Raw genomic sequence first — 26035 nt, forward strand, 5'->3', positions numbered from 1 at the left:
GAATCGTCTGCTTGCAAATGAAATACGCAATGAAAAAAGAGTAAGAGTGGCGAGAATAATGCTGATGAAGATCATTCCTTTGTAACATCTGATAGAGCAGATACTACTGAATTAGGAGAGAGAGAGAGAGAGAGAGATTCTTCAGATCTGGTCAGAAATGACAAACTACTAACTGCAGATTCAATTATTAATTAGAGGAAATGATACATCTGCAGAGAGGATAATGAACCTCTGATACGGTTTACATTCGCTAGGAGAAAAATACAGGATGTGAGTAGGACCTCAGAATGTCTTAATGTAAGGAAGTACGGAGCTGTTTTTTATTCATGATTTTACAAATGATCTCATCCTCAAGAACCTTCTGACTGTCAGCATGGAACTTCCAGCTCTCTTAAATAGCATAGTTTGTACAGTTGTTAGGAAATATTTTTTCACAAATCACATACAGAAAGGAGAGTCAGGTCAGCATTAATGTAGTGTATTTGGCTGTAAATACCTACATGAAAAAAAATGGTCCATTTAAAAAAGTGCAAATGTGTAGATCATCCAAGCCCAATTCTGGATACACATGTATTTAACCAGTATGAAGCTCACTTCTCGCAACAAGAGAAATATTTTTTCAGCAGATATATTGTAATGTTTGACTAACACAAGATAAGATTTTTGCCAGGTCAGAAATGTATCAGTTCACAGACGAAGGTGTTACACCAGGGATTAAACATCATTAGGAGACTTGTGATATTAATATGTTCAGTTATAAATGCCAGTACTGTGGATTAGTGTCACAATTACACAAAGACAATTCGGGAAGAGATAACAGTTGTTGTGATGTGCTGAAGACCTAGAGAAATTTATATGTTTTGTGCATGAAACAGAGGAGGGAAAATAAAATAACAGTGGCTCAGGACTTAAATTTACCAGAAACACACTGGAAAAATATTGATTCGACAACATTAGTAAGGAGATTATTTACAATGTATATTCAGGAGCAGCATTTGCTTCAAATTATAAAAAAACTACAAGTACCAGGGAATGGAACATACTAGACAATATTTGTGTTAATAAGGGAATGACTTACTTCAAATCAAGTTTTACCACTGTGCATCTGCAGTGATCATGTGGGTTATAAAGATTAAATTACTACTACATAATTCTGTCACACTGAAATCTAAACCAATGCACAGAAGGTTAATAGCACACTATACAGATGGAAAACAGTTGCTATGTAAAACTAACTGGTGCTTCAATGGAAAAACTGCAGAAACAATACATCACATTTTGAAAGTAAATTGTTTGAATGCAAAAAATCTAAACAACTGATTAACATCAGGATCTTGGCACACAAAGTCAGGATGATACATTTCCATAACAACTTCTTCTTCTGGCTTTTCCCAGTTAGGGGTCACCACAGCGGATCACCTGTCTGCTCATGATTGGCAGTGGAGTTTTAGAAAGCACACACATGCACAGACTCACACCTAGGGCCAACGTAGAGAGTCCAATCTACCTACAGCATGTCTTTGGGATGTGGGAGGAAACCGGAGCACCCGCAGGATACCCACGCGACCACAGGGAGGACATGCAGACTCCGCACAGAAGGCACCCCAGCCGAGGATCGAACCGGAGAACCTCTTGCACACATTTCCATAACAACAAGATACCTAATTAACACAAAAGAGACGAAAAATATAACAAATGGAAACAAAAATCAAACTATAAAACTTTAGAAACTGAAAAAAAAAACAAATTGGACATACAAATTAAACACAATGTGAGACAAAAATCAAGAAATATTTGAACATAATCTATATAAAGATATCAAACATAATAGGAAACCATTTTATAGATACACAAGATGTGGCAGGAGTAAAGCCAAACAACCTGATAAACTGTGAGTAGAAATGTATTCTCAAACACAACAGATTACAGATATATTTAAAATCTTACTCAAAACAGTTTGGCTCCACAAAGAGGGTGATAAATTGTCCTAGTAATATCTAGGTAACTTCAGATACTGAAATTAAATTACATTTTATTGAAAAAAGCTACGCAAACTGGACCCAAACAAAGCACAAGGAGAAGATGGAATAGCAAAAATGACCTGTGAACACTTCAGCATGAAATTTATAGTACCATTATATCAGTTATTCACAAGGTCATTTAAGTATAGGGAGATTCCTCAAGAGTGGAGATATGCACTTTTTAAAATCAATCAGTCTTTACGGGTAAGGAGAATAGGATAAACCAAGAGTCATACACACCCATGAGTTTACTTTCTTGTTGTGGAAAAAATGGGAAATGTTATTTTGAATAAATCACTGTCAGAATCGGAAAGGTTGGGCTTGAAATCATATAACAGCATGCATATGTTGAAAACAGATCTACAATCACCTGTAAAATGATGTTCTATAACAATATAATAACAGTTATAAATGAAAAATTGTGCTGTGATGCAATTTAAAAAGACTTCCACCATTGATAGGGTCATACACAAAACAGTGATAAATTAGGCCACTAGGTATTTGTGTAATATTGATTAGATAGCTGCATGCCTTACAAAGATAAATGGCAAATATAATACAGCAACTGGACAGGTGAACTTCTAGGTAACAGTCACAATGTCCCACAAAGCTCTATCCTAGGTCCACACTTGTTTAAAATGCATCTCCGAGACCTATCTTTTTCATCTAAGGTGGTTTATAGTCTGCATGCAGATGATATGAAATGGGTAAACAGATTACAAGTGTCACAGAAAGAGAAAAGAACTTGACTAAATTGACCTTTCGGGCACAGTAGAACAATATGTGGATATCTAAGCATATGAAATTTGGTAGCCATAGACTGAAGGATAAATATTTAATATGTCACAGAATGACTAAAACTGTAGATTCATTTAAGGACCTAGGTATATGGATATATCCAGCTCCAAGTTTTTCTAATCACATCAGTCAAGTGGTTAATGACAGTTATAAGAGCATAAGTTATATAAAACGATTTATAAAGTCTAGGAAATAAGAAATGAGGAAATCATTGTTTGCAAGTTACACTAGACCCACACTAGAGTATGGAATAACAATATGGAAATCTTCTAAGAAAACAAATATGGCTAAACTGGAAAGAATACAGCAAAAATATACCAAGGGCATCCATGGATGTTAAAATTTAAGTTATTATGAAAGACTACAGTATCTACATTTGTGCGGTGCCTCATACAGATATTTAAGGGGAGACCTTATTCAAATATAAAAGGCACTCAGAAATAACTACCTCCAGGAATGTTAGTGTTATAAAAATGTAGTGGAGAATCACCAGGAAACCTATGTAGAAGGTTACACAGGGAAGAGAGATGTACTAATTGGTTCTCCGAGACAGTAGCTGATGCATGGAATAGACTACAAAACTATTTTATAGAATGCACTACTTTAGACATTTTAACAACTTGGACACATATTACAAGAATAACTGTTTTGGTATATTGGCCAGCTTAAAAAGGCATTAATGCCCATAACTACTGAAATATTTGTATGTATTATATATATATATATATATATATATATACACACACACACACACACACACACACACACACACACACGCGTACATGTTGTATTATCTAAAAAATTATTTCCTGTTGCGTTCAGTATCTCTACATACATTTTCTTCCATGTTTTGTTCATGATCTTGTCTCACAATATGTTTAATGTCTGTCTAGTTTGTTTGTTTCAATTTTCAAACGTATGGTTTGACCTTATCTCCACTTTTGTCTCTCATGGTATCATATTCTTAAGGAAAGACATCCTCCTGACCTTGTGTGCTTAGATCCTGACGTTAATCCTGTTTTTGATTGTTTATCTGAATGCAAACAATTTCCCTTAAAAATTGCCACATTCATTCTGCCATCAAAATGTATCATTCCAATAAGTTTTACACAGTAACTGTTTTACTTCAATATAGTTGGTTTATAATAATCTTGTGCACACTAGTTTAGATTTCAGTTTCAATAGTTTAACTTTTTAACTCCATAATCACTGCACATCAAAGGTAGTAAAAACATGGCAAAGTAATAATCTCCTTAAGAACAGAAAACAATATCCAATACGTTCTGCTCCCTGACAGGTCTGTTTACAATCTGTAACAACTGTTGTTCCTGAACAAACTTTGTAAATAAGCTCCTTACTAGTGCTGTAAAATCTATACTATTGCGGTCTGTTTCTGTTACGTTTAAATCCCTGTCTATTATGTTTTGTACCTCCTGTGTTTCATGCAAGAAATGTATGAATTCCACTAGGTCATCAACGCTTGACTTTGGTGGTTCATACACTCCAGCAACTGTAAACGGTTCCAGTGTTGTCTTTATTGTTCCAGGGTTGTAGAATCTAAAGTACTTATGTTATTAAATATCTATTATACAATGACCCCCCATTAATATTCCAAAACGTGCACGCTGACTGGTCAGCGTGCACGTTGTAAATCAGACTTATACTAATGGAAGAAGGTCCGGTCGCCCGGACTTTTTCCATTAGTACAAGTCTTTTTTTTTTTTTACAGTAACGGAGAAAGCAAGATCTCCATTGCTTTTTAGAAAGTGCCTCGCTATGTTAAAGGAATTTAACATAGCGAGACAGCTTTATAAAAAGCAACAGAGAAAGCAAGATCTCCATTGCTTTTTTTAAAGCTGTCTCGCTATGTTAAACTCCTTTAACATAGCGAGACACTTTCTAAAGCAACGGAGAAAGCAAGATCTCCGTGGCTTTTTAGAAAGTGTTCGCTATGTTAAAGGAGTTTAACATAGCAAGATACTTTCTAAAAAGCAACGGAGATCTTGCTTTCTCCGTTGCTTCCACCCACAGCTCTGATGTACTGCGTATGCATATGCATGCGCAGTACATCAGAACTACCACAGAATACCGGACAGCTGTGGAAGGGTAGCAAGGAGGCATTATACAATGCCATTATTTAAGAAAACTTAAGTATTTTTTTCCTTAAATAATGTCATTGCATAATAGCAATAATCCACTTCTGGGTGTGGGTAATGCTGGATTTACTCACGGTTGTCTTAGTTTGGCCACTCGGGCTTTGCCCTCATGACCAAATCACTCCAACTGTGGGTAAATCCAGCATTACCCACACCCAGGCGTGGGTTATTGCTTAAGTAGTCCACAGCTGAGTTAAAAATGAAAGGTCCTTCAATAAGGGATATTCCATATTCCATTTTTAACTCAACTGTGAACTACCTACTATTTTCTATTTTATTACTTTGTTGTACATATTTTACAGTTCGATTTTTATTAATTAGTGAACTAGGTGCAGGACATATTTTAAGGAGGGAACTTCACCCCTCCACACTGCAAAGTTTCTTCTTGGTTTCTTTTTGACCCAGTATAGGTTGCATAGTGTTTTTTTCTGAGACTTTGATGGATAGCATGAAATTGTTCTACATATTCCCACATTTTAAAATGCAACATTTTTTCATGTACATATTTACCCCCAAAAATATCTTCAGACATCCTGACCTGACTTTGGCCCTGTCTTGTGGCAGTCCCAATTAGCAAGTGCATGGAAGCATATACTTGCAGGGAGAGGACATCTCGACTCCTGCAGTGATGCAGGTAGCTTGTCTCCATCCCAGGAGTGGGGTTAGGGACAGAGTTAAATGCTGGGATATTGGCTAGCGCAAAAGCACCCTGATCTCTAACTGAAGGATGTCCCACACCTAGATGACCTGGGGACTTCCCACTTTTAGAGAACAAATGAGCTGTAGTCTAATAAGGGGAGGAATCATGGTCAGTAAGTATAAGGAGGAAAAAACAGCCAGAAAAAAGATGTCTTCACTGAATATGTACCACTATGTGGCAGCACTGATGAATAAATAGGACTAAAAGTAGTATCTGTGTCAAGAGTTGGTACAAACTATTTATGTCTATTTGGGATTCATAAAAACAGTGGCACCTCCTATGTATACATTACTATATGGGTAAATTTGTGATGGGCACTCAAATGTGGTATAAAAATGAGATAATAGAATACTACAAAATATGTAATCCATACAGCCTTTACAGCCTTCGTTGGTAAAAAACTATTACATATGGATATATTATCAGTTTACTAATTGTAGCAGCAGTGGGCTTGTACATGGCTATGTGCAACTGTGAAGCAAATGCCAAAACAATTTTTAAGAGCATATTAAGGAGTAATTATCATACATTAACTATGATTAAGAATCCCTTGTACTATACAAACAAGTCAGATTCAAGTTTCTTGACCTTGAAATTATTTGTGGCCACGGCAGTGAATCTGGCACATCATTAAGACATAGGGAATCATGGTACAACTTTCACTTAATAGTATATAGACCATTTTTACTTGATCATATTCAAGACTTTTTGGACCAAAGGTAAAATTTAGTATCATTGTGTTCCACAGCCACGCTTCCTTGTGCTCCAAGAACATCACTAGAAAAGGGACCACTTTTAATTTCATTGAGTTAAAGTGACAGAAGGGCATACAAACACAAGTAAACAGTCCTAAAAGTCAGTTGAGACTTCCGCAACAACAACTAATAAAAGTAATGAGTGTCCAAGTCAGCCACCATCTCACAAAGTGATATGTCTAATTCCCCTTAAAACTGTGCACCAGTATTGAGCAAACACTATGAGAACTAACTTTATTTGCAGTAATATGCTATCCATGGAACCAAGGTAAAAGATTCAGGCAGAAAAAAAGATTAAAAAATGAAAGGTAGCACTGCATTCCTTGTCCAAAACACTGTAGCACGTCATACGCTGCAATAAAAAATTTAAACAAAATCTCTACCATGCAACAAAGGAGGCAAAGATCAGAAAACATTAAATCTTCTTCACACTGATAAACAGAACTGTTTCTTTGGCAGTTCTGTTTATGTCATTCAGTTAATGCAAGTGAAAAAAGGCTATCCATATACAAAAAGTTGCAAAGTCTGAGTTTATGGAAAAAGTTTCTTCCTTTGTCCAGACCAGTATGACTCTACAGAAAAACTAACACTATATATAAAGCAGGTAATCATGGGAACTGTCAGCTACTTTTGACAAACTGCTCATCAGTGGTATCCTGTAAGTTAAGCAAATTTGTATAAACTATTTATAAACGTTTATAAAATGTAAATCAGGCAAGAATGACTAGACCAGATCTTGTCTTCCCATTTGTGTCTTTGTGAAATGCATAAACACTGAAAGAAAGCATCAGAGTTTCATACTTCATTCTTATTTTTCAGAAAATGTGTTGTTCTATTAGTTCATTGAGTGAATTACATCAACAGTTAAAAAACTGCCCCTGATTATGTTCCTTTATACAACCCCCCCAATTATTTTTGAATTTGTCCAAAATTCATAAGTGAAGAAGTTGGGAGGTATGCTGCTAACGTTTTGATAGTGCTGGCTAAATGCTTTACAAAATAGTTCATGTTGCAACATTTTTTAACCAATAACACATCTTCAGGTACTGCAGAGTTATGACTGGCAGCTCCAAGATAATTCTTACTATGTATTCTCAACATGGATTCAAAGATTCATCTCTCAAGTTTCAGTTGAAGTGGATTTCTTGGCATCCATGTCTCGAACACATAATAAGCTGGTTATGATCAGACCATAATCGCCTATATGTGAATCAACAAGTGTTTCATACCAGCACATAAATATGCTACTTAAACCAGTAGGAACATAACATTCAAGTGTAACAACATATCAAGCATTTTTTTAATTATTTTGTATTGGTTAAGTCAATAAAATACAAATAAGACAATTTCTTAAACAGTCTAAGTAAATAGCATAACAAGCATAATATTAAAACATTTCAACATTTACAACCAGATTATTTTGTGACAGAAAAAGGCAAGATACAAACATATAAATTAAAAACACAACTACAGAGACGTCTAGACTGTAAATAGTAACAGTCAAAACTACCAAATTTAAACCATTAAGACTTCAAGAAGGAAAAAACAGAAAAAGTAATTAAAATACAAAAAATTATTACTCAAACTTAAGTTTACTTAGTGATTTAATTTAATGAAAATTTCAGAAATTTTTGGTCAAAACACATCTCAGAAGTTTAACAGATTTGGATTTAATTCTGTTTCCTTGTTGCAAACTAATCTCAGAGTTCCTAAAATGTCAGATAAAGCTGAGATAGTAGATTTCATCCATTTTCTGGTAAGGGCTTTTCTATCAGTAGCTAAAATAATCTAAAGTGAAGAGTATTAACGTTTCTTAACATTTGGAGGAAAAAGAGTTATTGTATAAAATCATAAACCTAGACAAGTGAAAATTATCAGATCAGATAATTTGGCCCAATTTTTCAACTTCATTCTAATGACTTTGAATTGGTACACAATCACCTGAGGTATAAAATGCTCTATGAATAACCTTCTGGGTATAAATTTTCCAGAAGGGGAAACTAGCTGTATTAACTACTGATACGAGTCAAAATTCTTTCTAAATCATTAAATATTTTATAATCATCTTGATGCAAAACATTTCTTTTAACTACAAAAACAGATGATTTTCATTTCTAAATTAGAATGTTATGTCAGCTTTTCTTTCCCAGAACAATCCATTATGATGTAAAACACTTGCCCTCTCTTCAAAGTATCTAACTTCAACAAATATTTATTTCACTAATAAAAATAAACTTAACTGGTTCTTCACTCGGCTTTAATAATCTAATTATGAAGCACTTTAACAGCATTCCTTTGTGATTTATATTTAGGAATTCTGAAACAGATAGCTAGTTAGCATTAAATGAAACACCTATGCATACCTGTCTATAGTCACAACATGCACACAAGGCAGTAAACTAGGTTATAGATCCATATAGTCAAAATGCATGAATTCAAACTAGGTCAACCTAAAGTGACAGAAAAAACATAACTGAAATCAAAACTAGATTTCACTAACAAAGAAAGAATTGAAACAAACTTAAAGATAAAATAAGTGATCAGATGATTTCAAGTACTACAATGGCTGAAGAAATCCATGGTGAACAATGCCTTAGCAGACTTCAAGATCGTATCTACCTGGAAAGGTTAGACTATATGGGAGCTCAATAGTATGATAATTTTTTCTTTACAAAGCTTATGCTTAACCAGTCAAGTTTCAAGTCTGAGGTCAGATTCTGAGAAACACAAAAGTAAATAATGTCTAGAACCACAGTGCCACGATTTAGCATCACTCCACAGGTAAAAGATGAAGAGAAAACATTAAATCTATGCAAAAAATGTACACCTAAAAAAAGTATTACACTTCAGATGATTACTCTGTCCAATCTAACTTCTCAATCAAAGCAAGTATGAAAACTCCTGCTAATGCAGCATAAGAATATACTGTATCCAGAACTACACTAACTTCAGATGAAATTATGCAAGTGGGAGAACTGATGACTGAATAAACAAAGCATTAATATAAGATCTTAAAAATGCATTGGAGTTTTCTTTTCTACCATAATCACACACTTATCAACAAAATAAGAAACAACAGCAAATAACATCAATATTCACTGTAGGTGTGAGAAAACAGATGCACAAAAAGGGAAAATAAGTTCACAGCCCCTTTAAAATTTTGGTTTTCAAAGTTACGTATGAAAGGAATTAGAGGCATGAAATTTAAGTGAAAAATAGTTACAATTACGTTTTAATTACTTTCGGAACTGTGCAATACAGATCAAATAGCTAAATACCACCATCACAGAAATGTTAAAACAGTAGATGAGACACATCACATAAAACCACTTTTCTAGCACATATCTGAATATTTACCTGTGTACAAGACAACCAGTTTGCATTATTAAATTGTAAAACAAGTTCTAGTGATAGAAATTAGTCTCAAAATAATTTTGACTTCAGTGCTAGGTTTGCCTCTGTTCCAAGACTGCAATGCACACTATGGCAAAACTATTGAAGATACATTTAAACTGGCATTTAAAACTGTTTTCTTTTTATCATTTCAGAAAGTCTGCTGTCATACAGCTGCTTCTGAAGTGCAAATTAATATTAATTTGACAGGAAATCCCTCAGTTATGCTGTGGTCAGATAACATATTTGTACAGATATGTATCTGTAAGCATAAGTGTATGTAACATAAGCATGCGCAAGACAGCGGCACTAAACTGTAGATCATTTAAACTTCAGTATTTGAAAAACTAATGGCAACCCATGTAAAGGAAATAAAGGAGTACATAATGGCTGGTAAGACAGAGGACCAAAGGCAGAGTGGATTCAAACAAAGAATGGCAAGTCAAGTCAGTATAATACATTTCTTAACTAGGTCAACATTATAATTCATTGAACACTGCAGAGTCCATCGCCTACCCTGATTTCCCACATTTTAGCAAGGCTTCAAACCAAATCCCATACAAAATTAACAGACAAGTTAGCCATCTCTTAAACATAACTGATAGGGTGGTGCCGTGGGATAAAAACTTAACGTACGGTAAGCAAAATGGCAAGATTCTTAGTTATACCAGAGAAGTGAACATTTGGCAGTCGATCTGAAAATGCAGGAAGGAATAGTCAGCACATGCTGCTATGTGTGTTAAGTAAAATGGCAAGATTCTTAGTTATACCAGAGAAGTGAAAATTTGGCAGTCAATCTGAAAATGCAGGAAGGAATAGTCAGCACATGCTGCTATGTGTTGGGAGAAACATGGAAACCTAGCATCAAAATCACTGAAAGAACAAAAAAAAACATATGTACATTCTGGATAAAAGGAAGGAGAGGGAGAGAGAGGCATAAAAGAAGCACTTAATACATCGGGGAACCAAGACCAGGACAATACCATTCTCCAAAGGAGGAGGAGGAGACATTCAAAAAACAAGATGCTAGACAGAAAAGGCATAAAAATGTCTCAGTAGTATTTCTTAGTAATATATTACACAGTATTTACATGTCGAATGTAAATTTACACAATGAGTACTTAGTCAAGAGCAAGATGGCAACAGAAAAGGCAGTAGAATGGCTCAGAAATTATATTAGGAAGTACTTACATAAAGACAGCTATAGCTTTCCGCAGGGAGGCAAGGCAATTTATGGATTAAAACTGAAACATCACTTATCAAGAATACAAATGTATCAACTTATTGAATAACGCAACCCTCAAATCTCCATACACGACTTACTTCGTTAACACATGAAAAGGCAACAACTAAAGCTTCTGAATACCAATATATATGAGGATCCTAATGAAAAAACACTCACGAACAAAGCAACTAGTTGCCAATATGATCAGGAGTTATAAAAGAAACAGATAATGCAACAGAAATGTGCTGCCAGTTTTTAAAGATTTGCAGGAGAATGCGCACAGTCCAACTTCTGCTAAGGATACTTGCTAAATACAAAATCAGACAACTTGAAGCAAATTAATTACCTGCGTTGGCTGGAAAAAAAATCTTTTTAGCCCTTTTTATAAACTTTTCATTACCACTCTGCTCCAATGAAGAAATTATTACTATTCATTAACCATGTCAGTTACTTACTATAACCTAATATTCTCTTAATCTTCCAAAATTTTTCCTAAAATGTGAACTCTAACATCATATCATATGAGCTTGAGGTTTATAGCTAGATTGACAAAATCAACTTGTCTTTGTTTATTATGCCAACTACCAGGTCTCCTTTCATCAACTGAAAAAAAATTTAAAAGTTTAAATTAATAAATGCATAAAATTAAGAACAATATGCTTTTTTGCTCAATTAGATGGCCAATAGTGCACCATACTATACTATTGTTTGATATCTACTGTTTGACCTCTAGGTAAGTGACACTCAGATCTGTACAACTGCAAGGTCACCAGGTTGATTTAATTCATTTTGATGTCAGAGAAGAGGAAGACAGTGAGTTACAAGTTCTCCCTTCAGAAGAAATTCTGTTATCTATAAAAGAATAAAAGCTTAATTATCAGTTCATCATTTGAGTATTTTTTTCCTTATAGCCGTTCGTTAATTCTGAGCATTCATAAGCACTAAGTTTTTCTTGTGTGGATATATATATATATATATATATATATATATATATATATATATATATATATATATACACACACACACACACACACACACACACACACACACACAATCATAAAGCCATGGGAAGTTCAGCTACAAAATATCGTTCAGGGGTGTGGGAGCTTATTACCACGTCAGAAAATATTTTGTGTACTTTATTACTTTGGAAGTGCTGTTGTTTAGGGCAGCATCTGTTTCACTTAATCGTGTGTTGATTTAAACAATACCAAATTACTCATAGTACATTCCAGTACTATTAATAGCTTTACTGTTTCTTTTAGGCTTAATAATTACAACAAGGTTTTTACTAATTAGGGAAATATTAATTTAAAAAATATTAGGGTTTCTTTTTAGATTCATCTCTTTTTTCTCACTTGAAATATTCTGTAGTATTTTTAATATTCTTGTACCGTCTGCCTGTGGCCTCTTACATGACAAAAACATTTTCCTGTTGCTTATAAGCTATTAAAAAGATTCCAAAGTCTTGCAACCTCACAGTTACAACATATAGGAAAAAGGAGTACAAGGGGATACAGGGTGGCAAGTCTTCCTGCAAATTATTTGGTATTTCATTTTGAAGTGTAGAACATTTTCAGAAGGATCCTATTGCTAAATTCAACAACGCAATCACCAGCTGATAAAACAACTTCAACAAAAAAGGTCATCTTATCCCAACTTACCCAAAGTACAGCAATCTTGGAGTTACCATGTTTCATTATTATGCTGCAATCCTTATTTTCTAAAATATGGAATTTTCTTAAAATGTATCACTTTAACAAAGCATGACTGAAAGACTCAGTTTCAAAAATAAAAAAAATTAAGATATGACCTACTATTGCACAATTAGCTGACTGTCCTACTGAAATACCATATTTGCCTAGCAAACTTTCTGTAGTCACACAGTTCAGTATATAGTGTGCGAGATTTAAATGGACGAGATTTACTCAAGATCTGGATCATTTTGAAGGTAAAAATTGAGATCAACTTTGATCAATTTCTGTAGTATACTACTGCCCCACTGAGACTGACTACTGTTATAAAGCAGTGTGTTTTGTAAACTGCAACATGTACAAATAAGTTTAGGGATGATATCACTTTACCATTAGTGCTTATTCTACTGAATAGCAGAATGTCATTATTACATTATGAACTCAACAAATGAGATACGGAGTATAAAAAGGACGTGCTGCTCTTCATAAAAATGACTAAAATACATCACAGTAAATGTCTGGAATGGATATGGTAAGGTCCTTGATTTTACAACCACAGCAGAAGCACAGTGATGGCTCCTGCCATATGAAACATAGCTAGCTACTTGTTTTACATTTTAAAAAATGATATAAAGTAGAAAAAAAGTGTCACATGTAAACTGAATAGTACTTACTTTAATGGTTTAGGACATCACTGTTATCACTGTATTGCTTGCTCAGTGTTTTTGCATCAGGTATTTAACAGCTTAGTGACTATTTAACATGCTAACATTTGTGTGTGGGTGAGCATGTGAATGTGTCTGAATGTACACAATTATAATGATACAAAGTAAATTTATCTTTTCTATGAATAACTACAACAGTAAATAAAGACTTGTCCGATCACTACACCTGTTTCTTAATAATTTATCAATCCCATTGTATATAGAGGGTTTATGCTTACCTAAAATATGTGATATTATATAAACAAAGACGTAATCTATGGGAGTTTCTATGGACACTTCCCCTTAAGGAGTGCAAAACATCTGAGTTCAGTACATTCAGCGATTTCATGTTTACTTGCTTCTGCACATCTCCCACTTAAGTCTAATTCCTGAAAGACATCAGCAAAGTGAGACTTTCAGTAGGCATCATATGCCCTAGAATTTAAGGGATTGCTGGACCTACTCTTCAACATGTTATTTTCAGAGACGCATTTATCAGAGGAATTTAAGCTTATAAAATATGTGGATGACCACAAGACTAAAGCACAAATCGACAACACTGAGGATGTGCATATGTTAAACTGTTACTTATCTAAGACAGGCCACAACAACAGAACTTCAATTTAACTATAATAAAATATAAAGCAGTGTTTTTGGAAATAACAACAACTATGAGATTAAAATAGGCAACATTAAATTGAAAACTTTAACTGAGTCAACCTATAGAACCCATCATTGCAACAATCTTAATCAACTAGGATGGTTAGAGTTGTCGAATCTAATACTATTGAACCAACTAATAGCTGCCCATAAGATCCTGTATCAACCTACAAATACTCCAATACTCATTAACCTTATCACCCCCTACAATAATCTAAAGACCCTACGCTCATCAAACTACTGGTACAAATAGGTAAAACCAACAATCTGGCCAGAGACTCATTGTTCTCCAATACAGTGGTTAAAACCTGGAACACCGTCCCCAATAACCTAACCTCCCTATCCTCAGTTACCCGATTTAAAACCAAACTTAAACCATACCTTAAATCATATTGGTTATGCCCCTGTGTTAACCCAGACTAGCTACCACACTTGCCTCCAGACACTAATCTTCATACCTGCATAAGCTAGTTAATATTTTATTAACAATAATGTGTGACTTTATACAGTTTAATAGTGTTCTTTTTTACATACTTTTGTATGTATATCCATATGTGATATTTAATAGGATTGTTTTTTTCTTACTCATAAGCTAAAATGCAATGAAATGTAATGATTGCCAAAACTTTGAAATGTACCTGTGTTTTGTAAATACTACTCTGATTTGTGGAGCTTTTCTCCCCGGGCTTCCACTGAAAATGGACATATATCCAGTTGGACCAGCCCGGTCAACAAATGTAAAATAAATAAATAAAAATAAAACAGCAGACAATCTGTAGTACTTTGGAATAAATTGTTGGCAGTAGTTTGAATTTTAAGATGCCACGTTCTTGAGATTAAAAAGTTAGAGCAGCAAGACAGGTAGGTCTGATGTTGAATACAGCTGAAACAAGAGATCATATTCGTCTCCAAGGTATCACCAATTCTTGAGTACAATTTGATCTTCTGTAGTTTAGTGAAAGAGGAGAACTTGAGATTATACCAAAAGGATAACAACTGGATCTCTGTAATATACAGAATGATTAAAATATCTAGATTTATGTAGTATTTATACGGAATGGTCAGAGTCCAACTGATAAAATGAAACATAAGAAAAACTCAAAGAAGAGACAGATACGTAACACAACAAATTCCAAGACTGTGGAATAAGTTACAGCTAAAAGTCAAGCAAACATATTAACTATGTTTAAAAGTAAACTGGAGGACTATATGGCAAATAATAAATTCAAACATGGAATACATGAATTTACAACATTGACGGTCAGATAGGACATTCTGCAGATATGGTTCAGCTGTGCCAAATGTACAATTTCTAGAAATGTTAGCTAGCCACGATGTGGTTCATAAGCATATTATAAAGCAATAGGAAACAGTAAACTGGATTTTAAGTGAGGAAAGGGGGGATTACAGCTGTATTCTTCACAAGGCCCAGTAATGGGTTACTACTCAGTAAGGTCTACATAAATGACACTATTGAGGAACTGAAAAGAAATCATGTTTCTTTGTATATGTTGGCACAAAAGAAAAGATATTGTGGAGGGAAAAACACTGGATTTAGCATAGTTCAATGAATTACTAAGTCTGGGGTAAGTTGAATTTAATGTACAAAATTACAGGAGTACAGCATCTCAAGGGAAAACCATGGGAAAGAGTACAGAATGACAATTACTTTTTAAGAAGAAAAACTGAACAGACCTTCACAAAGAACAGCAGTACATGTAGGCAGCATAAAAAGGCAGGTGCTTTCTGAGATACACTGGCAGATGCATCCCAGTAGAAAATGCAAAATGTATAACACTCCATATAGGCAGGAGAATGAATGTCAATGTGGTATGGAATTCTAAAAAATCCACTTCTATAAAGACACAAAACAGGACTATAGTTATCCAGAAGAATTCCATCAAAACAGTGCAGAGTATGCAGCAGAATCAACATGAAAGGCAGGAATTGAATAAATCATATAATGTTGTTTAGTTTATAGGATATATAGCAATATATGTGAAGTAAAATTGTATGCTAATTATAGTGGGATTACTTTTATATAAATGTAAATTTACCTGTCACAAGTGATAATTCAATAAAGGTGTCTGAAAAAAAAAGAAAGAATTGAAAGGAACTTCATAGGCAAGTATGTTTAATGGGTCAGTGAAGTACTGAGGAATTTGCCTTTCAGAAAAAAAAAAAAAAAAACAGTACAAGCCCAAGATGACACACTGCAAGCAGGAAATGACTCAGAGGTAATGTGACAAATCTTTTTTTTTTTTGTAGAAGGAAATGTGGAATCAAAAAGACTGAGCAAAAATAAACAATATCAGACAATTTTAGAGATGGTCAGCTACACGCAGACCTTTAAGAATAACAGCACAACCATTCATTAGGGAAATGGGTGTCAAGACAGGCCAACTGATCCTTCTATGCCATATGGGACCATTTAAAAGAGCTATCTGCAACAATTAGAACTTATCCAAGTTAGATGTTATGTCTGTCCTTTTTCTGTACTAGAAAGGTAGTTGGCATGAAAACTAGATGTGCACCTGAAGGGAACTATACATAACAGAAATGCTTCTCACAAACATGATTGTAAGGCACTCAAACAATGGGTTTATGCCTCACAACATTCTGGTAACGGTATAATAAATGTTGATGCTCCAGCATATATTACTGCTTACTTATGAAACAGTGCAATGTATCCCATTTCTTAGAGCAGTCAGCCTCCCACTGTAAGCAGTATGGAACATACACTACTTCTTTCTTTGTTAACTATGTAGGTCAGCTGGTACAAGAACCTTTCCAGCCACAACCTAGGCTAGGCAGCACAAAAAAGACAGAACAGTTTGCTGCAAAAGAATTCAAAATACAGTGCAGCATACACTACAATTTTGTTTATTTTACATTTGTTTACCAGGAAAGTCAGACTGTGTTAAATGCAATGCAGTACACAACAAAGAAAGCAGAAGTAGAAGACCACTGTACCACATGTTCTCATAATAAATTGGTTAGGTAGCAAGTATTATCATAAACCAGAATAGGCTTGGAAGAATTTTAAAACACAGCAAACAAAGCAAAGTAGTGTGCATATCAGTTGAAATCAGATCAAAATGTACTGAAAATAGTAGAACTTGTGTTTCTGTAAAAATGATAACAGTCTAATTTATTAGTTATCCATTATCCCTGGCGTGCTCCACTGGCAGTTAGCTGCAGGGGGATTAACCAGTTTTGAACAGAAGCTGCAATAATTTTGTTTGTTTACTACTTCTTCAGGCTGATGGCTTAAGGTTGCAGGTAAGATTTTAAAGGAGCCCCTTTCTCTAGCTGAAAGGCTGAAGGCTGACATTGTAAGAGGGTGGGGTCCTTGGTCTTAAACTCTAAGTGGGTAGAAGGTTACTACTTTTAAGAATCTGGCTAACACAGATCAGCAATCAATGTGTAACTGTTTGAAAGTAAGAGATGCTAACGGCAATGTCTCCCCAACCTGACTGTTAACCAGTCTGCCTTTTCCAGACTCAAGCAATGGTGTTTTTGTTGAGGAGAAATAGAGAAAACAGCACATTTTATCTGCTGTTTGGGGCATGTCTATAGGCAGAGTTGATGGCAATCAATGGGGATATACTCTAGTTCTGGGATAAGGAGATTTATCCCTTTTGCTTTTTTAACTTTGAAGGTTGCTAAATTGGTACATGTATAAACAAATGTCTAAGCTGTTTAAGGACTTAGTCCACACTCCACTCAGACTGGTGACTGAAGGAAAGTGTTGCATCTAACCCAACCCAAACACATTTACATATCTGCATCTGGTTTACAGTGGTTTTAGAAGGATGTATGCTAGCCTGTAATGCATGCTAAATATCCTAGATGTAGTTCTATGTGTATTTACTATAATCGTATTCCTTTCGTGTCCAAAGGCAAAAGCTACTGAAATCTATTTATAGACCTTTTCGGAAACAACAGATTTGTTATATAAGGAGTAAGACAAATGGAATCTGCTTTTTTAATCAAAGAGGTGCTCCAGGAGTATGCATAATAAATAAAATGATTACAGAAAATAATGCCTTAATATCTGTGAAGTATTATCACTTCAATCAAACATACAAAGGAGTGTGGTTGAATTATATAATTAACACAGTACATTTATTTCACTTCTGCTCTGCAGTTACTAACAGTGACAGGCTACATGCATTGTATACTAACCGCTCTTCCTTTTGTATCCAAAGGAAAAGGCTAATGAAATACATATAGACCTTTTGGGAATCAGCAGATGGATTTGTTACACAAGGAGTAAGACATAGAAACTGCTTACTAATCAAAGGGGAGCACTGTGTGTATAATAAATAATAAAGTGATTACAGTAAATGTCATTAACATCCAGAAAGTGCTGACACCCATAAACCATACAACAAGGAGTGTACTTGAATTATGAAATGAGCACAGTACATTTATTTCAACTTTTGCTCTGTAGTTACTGACAGCTGTGTTAACTGAGATCAACATTGACAGGATATGTATTGTATCCTACCCCCTTAGAATCTGTGTTTTTTTCCATTCTATTTTACTAACCTTATAAAGAATAGTGTATCCTGGTTTGCTACATAATCATTTAAGTGGACTAAAAAAAAAACAAGAAGAAAATCTTGACAAGATCCAGTCAACCAAAGCTCAATGACTGTCCAGCTCTGCTCTTCAATTTATAATAAACCATAACCACGTTAATTATAAGTAATCTCATATAATACACATAGCCAGTCATAAACCCTGAAAGCAAAATAAACTTTAAGGGAATAATATTTTGCAAAGCACATTTGCATCTCAGATCAAGCTTCAAAAGAATAAATGCAAGTGAAATAACACAAGTAAGCCAGCAGAGGATAACTGTTATGTCTACAGAGATACATGCTTGTTATACTACTAACACTTCATTTAAATGCTTTTAATATAATATTTGCAGTATGAGTTGCAGTCTTAATTCCATATTTGTGACATAAACCATGGAAAATAAGAGCAGCTGTGTTAAGGAGACTTAGCTGCAGAGGTACCTGGTATACAACCACAGGAGTAAGATGTTGCTGCACTGAGCAGCTTTAATCTTTTCTCTGGCCCAAAATGTTGAAATAAATAAGACCTGAGGAAATAAAGTTGGTATTAAGGCACCAAGTGTGTGTGTGTGTGGGGGGGGGCAACATTATGTTAGATGTGTGCAATTCCAAACATCCTGGCTACACCCATGCCTGGCATCGGTGTCTGTACGCACCCTACATAGGGCGCAACGAGCATCACTAAAAACTGGAGAACCAATTTCCAGTCTTCAGTTTAGCTTGAAATGTTGCCACTAAACCCCATAGCCGGACCAGACTGTAAAACTTCAGCTACTTTAGAATAATAGGGAAAAGGGCGGAAACGTCAAGTTCATCACGCAGTTAACCTAAATCAATTACTCAAAGGCTACAGGCTCAGCTTCAAACTTGCGGATTTGTTTAAGTATCTTGGAGTTACCGCTACTGCGGGCAATAAATCTAAACGAGGGCAGTGCAGCTGACCTTACATAGTGGTGGGATGGGCTGTTTCTTCATCTTCTACCTCCCAATCAGAATCCGTCCCCAAGTACATTGCCATTTGGGTGCCTTTCGATAAGTTCCTTTGCCTGTTTACAAAACACCAATTGCAGTACATGCCGCGGCTGTGCAGCTGACAACAAATTACTGCAAGCCGAGTTTCCGCTCCCTTGCAAAACCTTCAGCTGTACAACTGGAGTACTTGTTCTGCATTCTTTAACCCCCACCACCACCGTTATTCCCGAGGTGTAATGAGTGAATGAAAAATAAACCGGAACGCAGCGCATGCTGTATTTTTACATTAGGATCGTAGTTCCTGCCGCATTTGTGCTTTTGAAATGGAATTATTACAGATTTTTTTTAAATGTAATATTTGACAAAGCTTCACTCTGAAACTGTGTGCTTCCATAACAAAATACACTTTCTATCTGGGTTAATGTCTATTGTATTTATAATAGAAATATAGGTTTTCAATAAATCTTGAAATTGAGCAGTTCATCAAGTACTTTTTGTGGCGCCCACCCCCATCAATTAAATATAGTTGTAGGCTAAACACTAAATACGATCTTTTTTTACACCTGCCCAGCACACCTAAAAGTCCCAGATAACTAAGCTAAAGGACTACAGAAGTGCACAGCTGTCAAAACCCTTATTTCTGGTTTTGCATAATAGTTTGGGACAAGTCTAGACAGTACTTAACAGGCAAAGAACAGCCAAAGGAATGTCTGATCAAGTAATCCTGTCACTGTTACGTTCACTGTCATTAAACGAAAACTACAGACATATGCTTAGGTCCCACCTTGAACACATCCCCATAGGTGCCGCTGCCAATCCTCTGGATGAGCTCGTAGTCTACAAGTGGATCGTTTAGCGACACTCCCGCCGCCTCCCGGAATAAATTCATGGCACCTGGCTGCCCGGCTGCGCCTCAAGCGAGAAACATTTCATATCGTCCTTCACTATTTGGTTGGAAGAAGCTATGGGAACAGCGACACACGTATCTATCAAACGCGTTAACACCCGAGTTCGAAAATGGCAGATGTTTTCCTGTCATGCGTGATCAAAGCTACAAATCGGAACTTCACGAGAAAACAAATGTAGCACTTGTCTAGAAGTTGACAGAAAAATGCTACCCCTAGGGGTAGTTTGGATTCAGCAAGACAGGACCTATTCTTAGTTTGAAATTATACGTAGGCTAATTCTCTGTGTAATCAGTTGCAACATTAACAAGTTTTATGCTGCTGTAAACTTGATGGGTGTATGTATCAGTTTTCTTTCTTTTTTTTCTTATAATTTAACTGTGAGTTAATGAGAGATAAAGAGGGAGACACAAACACACAACTTTGAAAAAACGTTAGGGTGTAGGGTAGCACAGGGTAAAAGCTACAGACAGGTCCATTATCCCACGACCTTGAGTATGATTTGCCCAGGGAAAGGCCTGCCCATCGTGCTTAGATGGACATTGTGATTTATTTGCGTCAAGCTGCTGAGAAAGACATTTTGATGTTATATTTTGTGCCACATCAGCTTCTGTATGTGGTTAAAACAGTACACCTGTATTATTCACACAGTAGTGGATGCTGAGTAACAGTATTTAGGATAATTCTACAGGCAATGTAAAGCATACCCATTTATTAAAATTCATAGGACTGGGCCTTAAAATCATAACAGAGGATGAGAAAGGGGAGCACTTTCTTATTTTCACTATAGAAAGTCTTTATATAGAAGTCCCTAAATAGTTAGTGGTTGTGAACCTTTTTAAAGGCTGTGTTTAGTAAAGTATGCACCCATAAACAGGTCTAACTTTATGAGGAGCATCATCCATGTAGGAGGAGCTAGGCTAAATCTAAGGCCAAACTCATACTTAAACCATAGCAGTTGAGAGGAATGATGTTTAGTCTCCTGGCATAGCCTTTATCAGCAGTTAAACATCTATGTATCTTCGGTAGTACTCTCACGCCATGCTATAAAACTATAAAAGCGATATGTGGCACACTCATTTTAGTTGGTACCCAGAAAGTATCAGATAGACCTATGATACCAATAAGAGGCTAAAGCATACAGTGGATATAAAAAGCGTACAAACCCCTGTTAAAATGCCAGGTTTTTGTGATATTTACTACAACAAATCATTTCAAAACTTTTCCCACCTTTAATGTGACCTATAACCAGTACAATTCAATTGAAAAATAAACAAATTTGTTGGGGAAAAAATAAAAAGCATACAATAAGCTGGTTGCACAAGTGTGCACACCCTTAAACTAATACTTTGTTGAAGCACCTTTTGATTTAATTACAGTATTCAGTAGGGGTCTATCAGCATAGCACATCTTGACGTCGCAATATTTGCCCACTCTTCCTTGCAAAAGCGCTCCAAATCTGTCAGATTGCAAGGGCATCTCTTGTGCATAGCCCTCTTCAGGTCACCCCACAGATTTTCTATTGAATTTCGGTCTGGGCTCTGGCTGGGCCATTCCAAAACATTAATTTTCTTCTGGCAAAGCCATTATTTTCTTGATTTGGATGTATGCTTGGGGTCATTGTCATGTTGAAAGGTTAAATTCCTCTTCATCTTCAACTTTCTAGCAGATGCCTGAAGGTTTTGGGCCAAAAGTGAGTGGTATTTGGAACGGTTCATAATTCCCTCCACCTTGACTAAAGCTCCAGTTCCATCTGAAGAAAAGTAACCCCAAAGCATGATAGTGCCACCACCATGCGTCACCGTGGGGATGGTGTTCTTTTGGTGATGTTAAGTGTTGTTTGTGTGCCAAACGTACCTTTTGGAATTGTGGCCAAAAAGTTCAACCTTGGTCTCATCAGACCATAAAACATTTTCCCACATGCTTTTGGGAGACTTGACGTATTGTTTTACAAATTTTAGACGGGCCTGGATGTTTTTCTGTGTAATTAAAGGCTTCCGTCTTGCAACCCTACCCCATAGTCCAGACATATGGAGAATACGGGAGATTGTTGTCACATGTATTATACAAACATTACTTGCCAGAAATTCTTGCAGCTCCTTCAGTGTTGCTGTAGGTCTCTTGGCAGCCTCCCTGACCAGTTTTCGTCTTGCCTTTTCATCAATTTTGGAGGGAAGTCCAGTTCTTTGCAACATAACTATTGCCCCATATTTTCTCCACTTTTTGATGACTGTCTTCACTGTGTTCCATGGTATATCCAATGCTGTGGAAATTGTTTTGTGCTCTTCTCCTGAATGATACCTTTCAACAATGAGATATCTTTGATGCTTTGTAAGCTATCTGCGAACCATGACTTTTGCTGTAGCAGGTAACTGAGTAAATGTCAAGAAAATCCTACTAGGACAGCTGAACTTTATTTGGGTTGATCAGAGCCTCTTTAATTGATGGCAGGTGTGTACCCAAGAAGACTGAATGTTATAATTAAATCAAAAGGTGCTTCATCAAAAAGTATTAGTTTAAGGGTGTACACACTTATGCAACCAGCTTATTGTACTTTTTTTTTATATTATTCCTTTAACAGATTTGTTTTTCAATTGAATTGTACAGGTTATAGGTCACATTAAACGTGGGAAAAGTTTTGAAATGATTTATTGTGGTTTCATTTTTTTATATCACAAAAACCTGGCATTTTAACAGGGATGTGTACACTTTTTATATCCACTGTAGCTGGCCTTAGGCATAGGCCAACTAGGCGGATGCCTAGAGCACCACTGTAGCAGGGGCAGTTTTCCAGTAATTTGGTTAGTGTAGGTAGACTAGGATGAGGGCACAGGGTGGTGCTGGGGGGTGCTGTGGAGACATTTAGCCTAGGGCACCAGTTGACCAAAGGCTAGTCCTGGGGACACCAGTTGACCAAAGGCCAGTCCTGGGGTAAAGTAATCTTAATAGCCTAAAATGCAGCAAGGAAAACATAAAAGTAAATACATGACACTATATTCTAGCAACATAATATATGCAACTGCCAGCTAATGGCTCTAGAAAGAAAAAGTATGAGTAGCTATAAGAAAATATATAGTATTTCCAAAAAAAATCAAATCTATATCTGGTAAATAAATAGCTATTCTAGATTGCAAACAGCTACTGTTCTGTCAGCTATACTCTGGCAACTTTGATGTGTTAATCAAAAGGATCATTGCTGCCATTCCTCTAAACTGGAAATCCAGTCTGTAATGCATGAAAAATCTGTGAAAGGTTGTCTATGTTGCAGCCTTACATGAAAGTGGCCAGATGTATTTATGAAGAATGTTGCTGAAATAGTTTCTGACCTGATGGGATGAGCAGCAAACATCCCCCATTGAAGCTTTGCTGCATTTATCATAAGATAAAGCAATTGGTCAATCACTTGGATTTGTTTGGGGGGGGGGGGTTAAATGGAGAACCTGTTTACCCTTAATAAAATCACACAGACAGGTGGTCAGAGTGATTTGGTGATTTAGGTCTGTGTTATACCTGAGCTGTCCTATATACATCCATATTATGCAGAGTTCTTTCATTCTTGGATAACTGAATGGATATGTTCAGGAATACAACAGAGACTACCTAAGTTATAAATTAGGGTTTTGTTTTGAGTGTACTCAATCCTTCTTGAAAACTATGTAAGATTATTCATCTTGTAGTTCAGAAACAAACTAGCTAACGTATCTGCAAGTAGGAAGAGGGTTTTCCAGGAGTTTTGCTAAACATATAGGCTGAAAAGGTGATCGTGCTAATTTTTCATGTGTAAAATTCATGCCCCTTTTCAGGACAGCAGGAGTTCTTAGATGCCTTAGATAAATAACTCCATTCAGTAATGTTTCAGAGCCTGTAAATGGCAGCAGACAGATAAAAATGGAAAACAAACTTTATTAAAGGAAAAGGCCATGCCAGCATTAACTATGAAATTAAAATATTGTAATACCAGTGGCAGATGCTCAGGAAACTGGATTTCTATCATTCTTATTACACAAGTTAGAAAACTCAAGCCCATTTAGAGGAGTATCCAGAAATTTGTAGTGGTATACCTTTTTGTTTCTTCCAGAAGGACTGTTGTGTAGTGAGAAAATGCATGGAAGGAGGCAGGATTATAGGGTCTGCAGCTGACTTTTATGTTAGTATATTAAACAATGTATGTCTTTGCCAGTAAGAAGCTATGAAACTTGCTTTCTTTTTTTCACTTTTGTGAGTAACTTTAGAATGAGAGGGGATAGAGAGAATGTATGCATTAGTTCCTGATTCCAACTTCTGAAAAAGGCATTGATTATCATTGCTATGGAGTTTTAGCCTGGTGAAGAACAATGGATGCTGATGATTCAAGTAAGATGCAAAAAGATCCACTTTTGGATGCCTGCATTTCTTTGCTGTGCTGAAAAATGTGTTCTTGTTCAATGCCCACCCATGAGAAATTACAAATTCTCTGGTTAAATTGTCTGCTAGAGCATTTTTGTTAGCTTGGAATGTAAATGGTTTATTGTCGAGGCATGTTTGTAAGGAATATCAGTTCCCATATTACAGTTGTATGCCAGTCTGTTTATGTACCACATAATTGTTCTGTTGTCTGTGAGAGTATGTAGGGTCAGCTCATCCTGGGCGGGCTTTAAGGCTGTCAGAGTTAGATAAATGACTAGCATTATTTTCTGTGAGTTGGAATCACAGGCCTTGTACTTTTAATCCCTAGAGATTAGCCCTCCAGGCATAATCTGATGGATCTGGGAATGAACATAAAAAAGGTTGACTTAGTTGGACTGGAACATGTAAGTGTTGCTACAGAATTTCCTTCTGCAAGGCTGAATGTAGTGAACGAGTTATAATCCAAAGGCTGAGAGCCCTGCTTCAATAAATTCTTGAGGTACCACTCTGTTTTCTTCTTGTGTAATCTGACACAGCAATGGTTGTCTTGCAATAGCTGAATAAGAGGGAAGGCTAAGTCTACTTGATCTCTTAGACCAAAATGGTCTTGGAACTGGTGTGGTACAAAACTCTGTGTTATAACCTGTCGAAATAACTTATCTGATACATTTGTCTGTGATGCCATGAAACTACTGTGCTGTAAAATGGGTAGATCTTCCATTTAGTGGTAAGGCAGTTAGATAGGATGAACACAATGATGGGTTGGTTGTCACACTGGACATTATTATAAAATTGTCTTGCTGACATGGCCTTTACTGCTGGGATAGTAGATATTTCCAGGTTGGATACTATAATTTTTGGTAATATCGTTGTTGTCTGGTTTGTTTTTCAAAAGAGCCAAAATTTGGAGGGACAGATTCTAGACTCTTGAGACAGGAGACTGAAACATCCATTTCACATTCTCAGTTGTTTGTCTCTTCTGGTTGTTTAAGGACATCATGAGGGGAGAATCAAGTAAGAAACTTGTATCCAGTGATTTATTTAATAGGTAACTTTTGGTATATTCTAAAAAAGATT

General features: G+C 35.9%; 1 protein-coding gene across 2 annotated transcripts in view; it reads right to left on the minus strand.

Moving 5' to 3' along the window:
- LOC122805364 (mitogen-activated protein kinase kinase kinase kinase 2-like) overlaps positions 1–20684 on the minus strand; it is a 1562336-nt gene extending 1541652 nt beyond the window's left edge. For both annotated transcript variants that reach the window (XM_044075456.1, XM_044075455.1), the window contains exon 1: positions 20452–20684. In XM_044075456.1, coding sequence (XP_043931391.1) covers positions 20452–20556 — 105 coding nt within the window. In that variant the 5' untranslated portion in view covers positions 20557–20684. The remainder of the gene's footprint in view (positions 1–20451) is intronic.
- Between the last annotated feature and the right edge of the window lie 5351 nt (positions 20685–26035).

The sequence above is a fragment of the Protopterus annectens genome, chromosome 6.part1 (genome assembly GCF_019279795.1).
Source record: "Protopterus annectens isolate FY-2018-M chromosome 6.part1, PAN1.0, whole genome shotgun sequence".
NCBI lineage: Eukaryota > Metazoa > Chordata > Ceratodontiformes > Protopteridae > Protopterus > Protopterus annectens.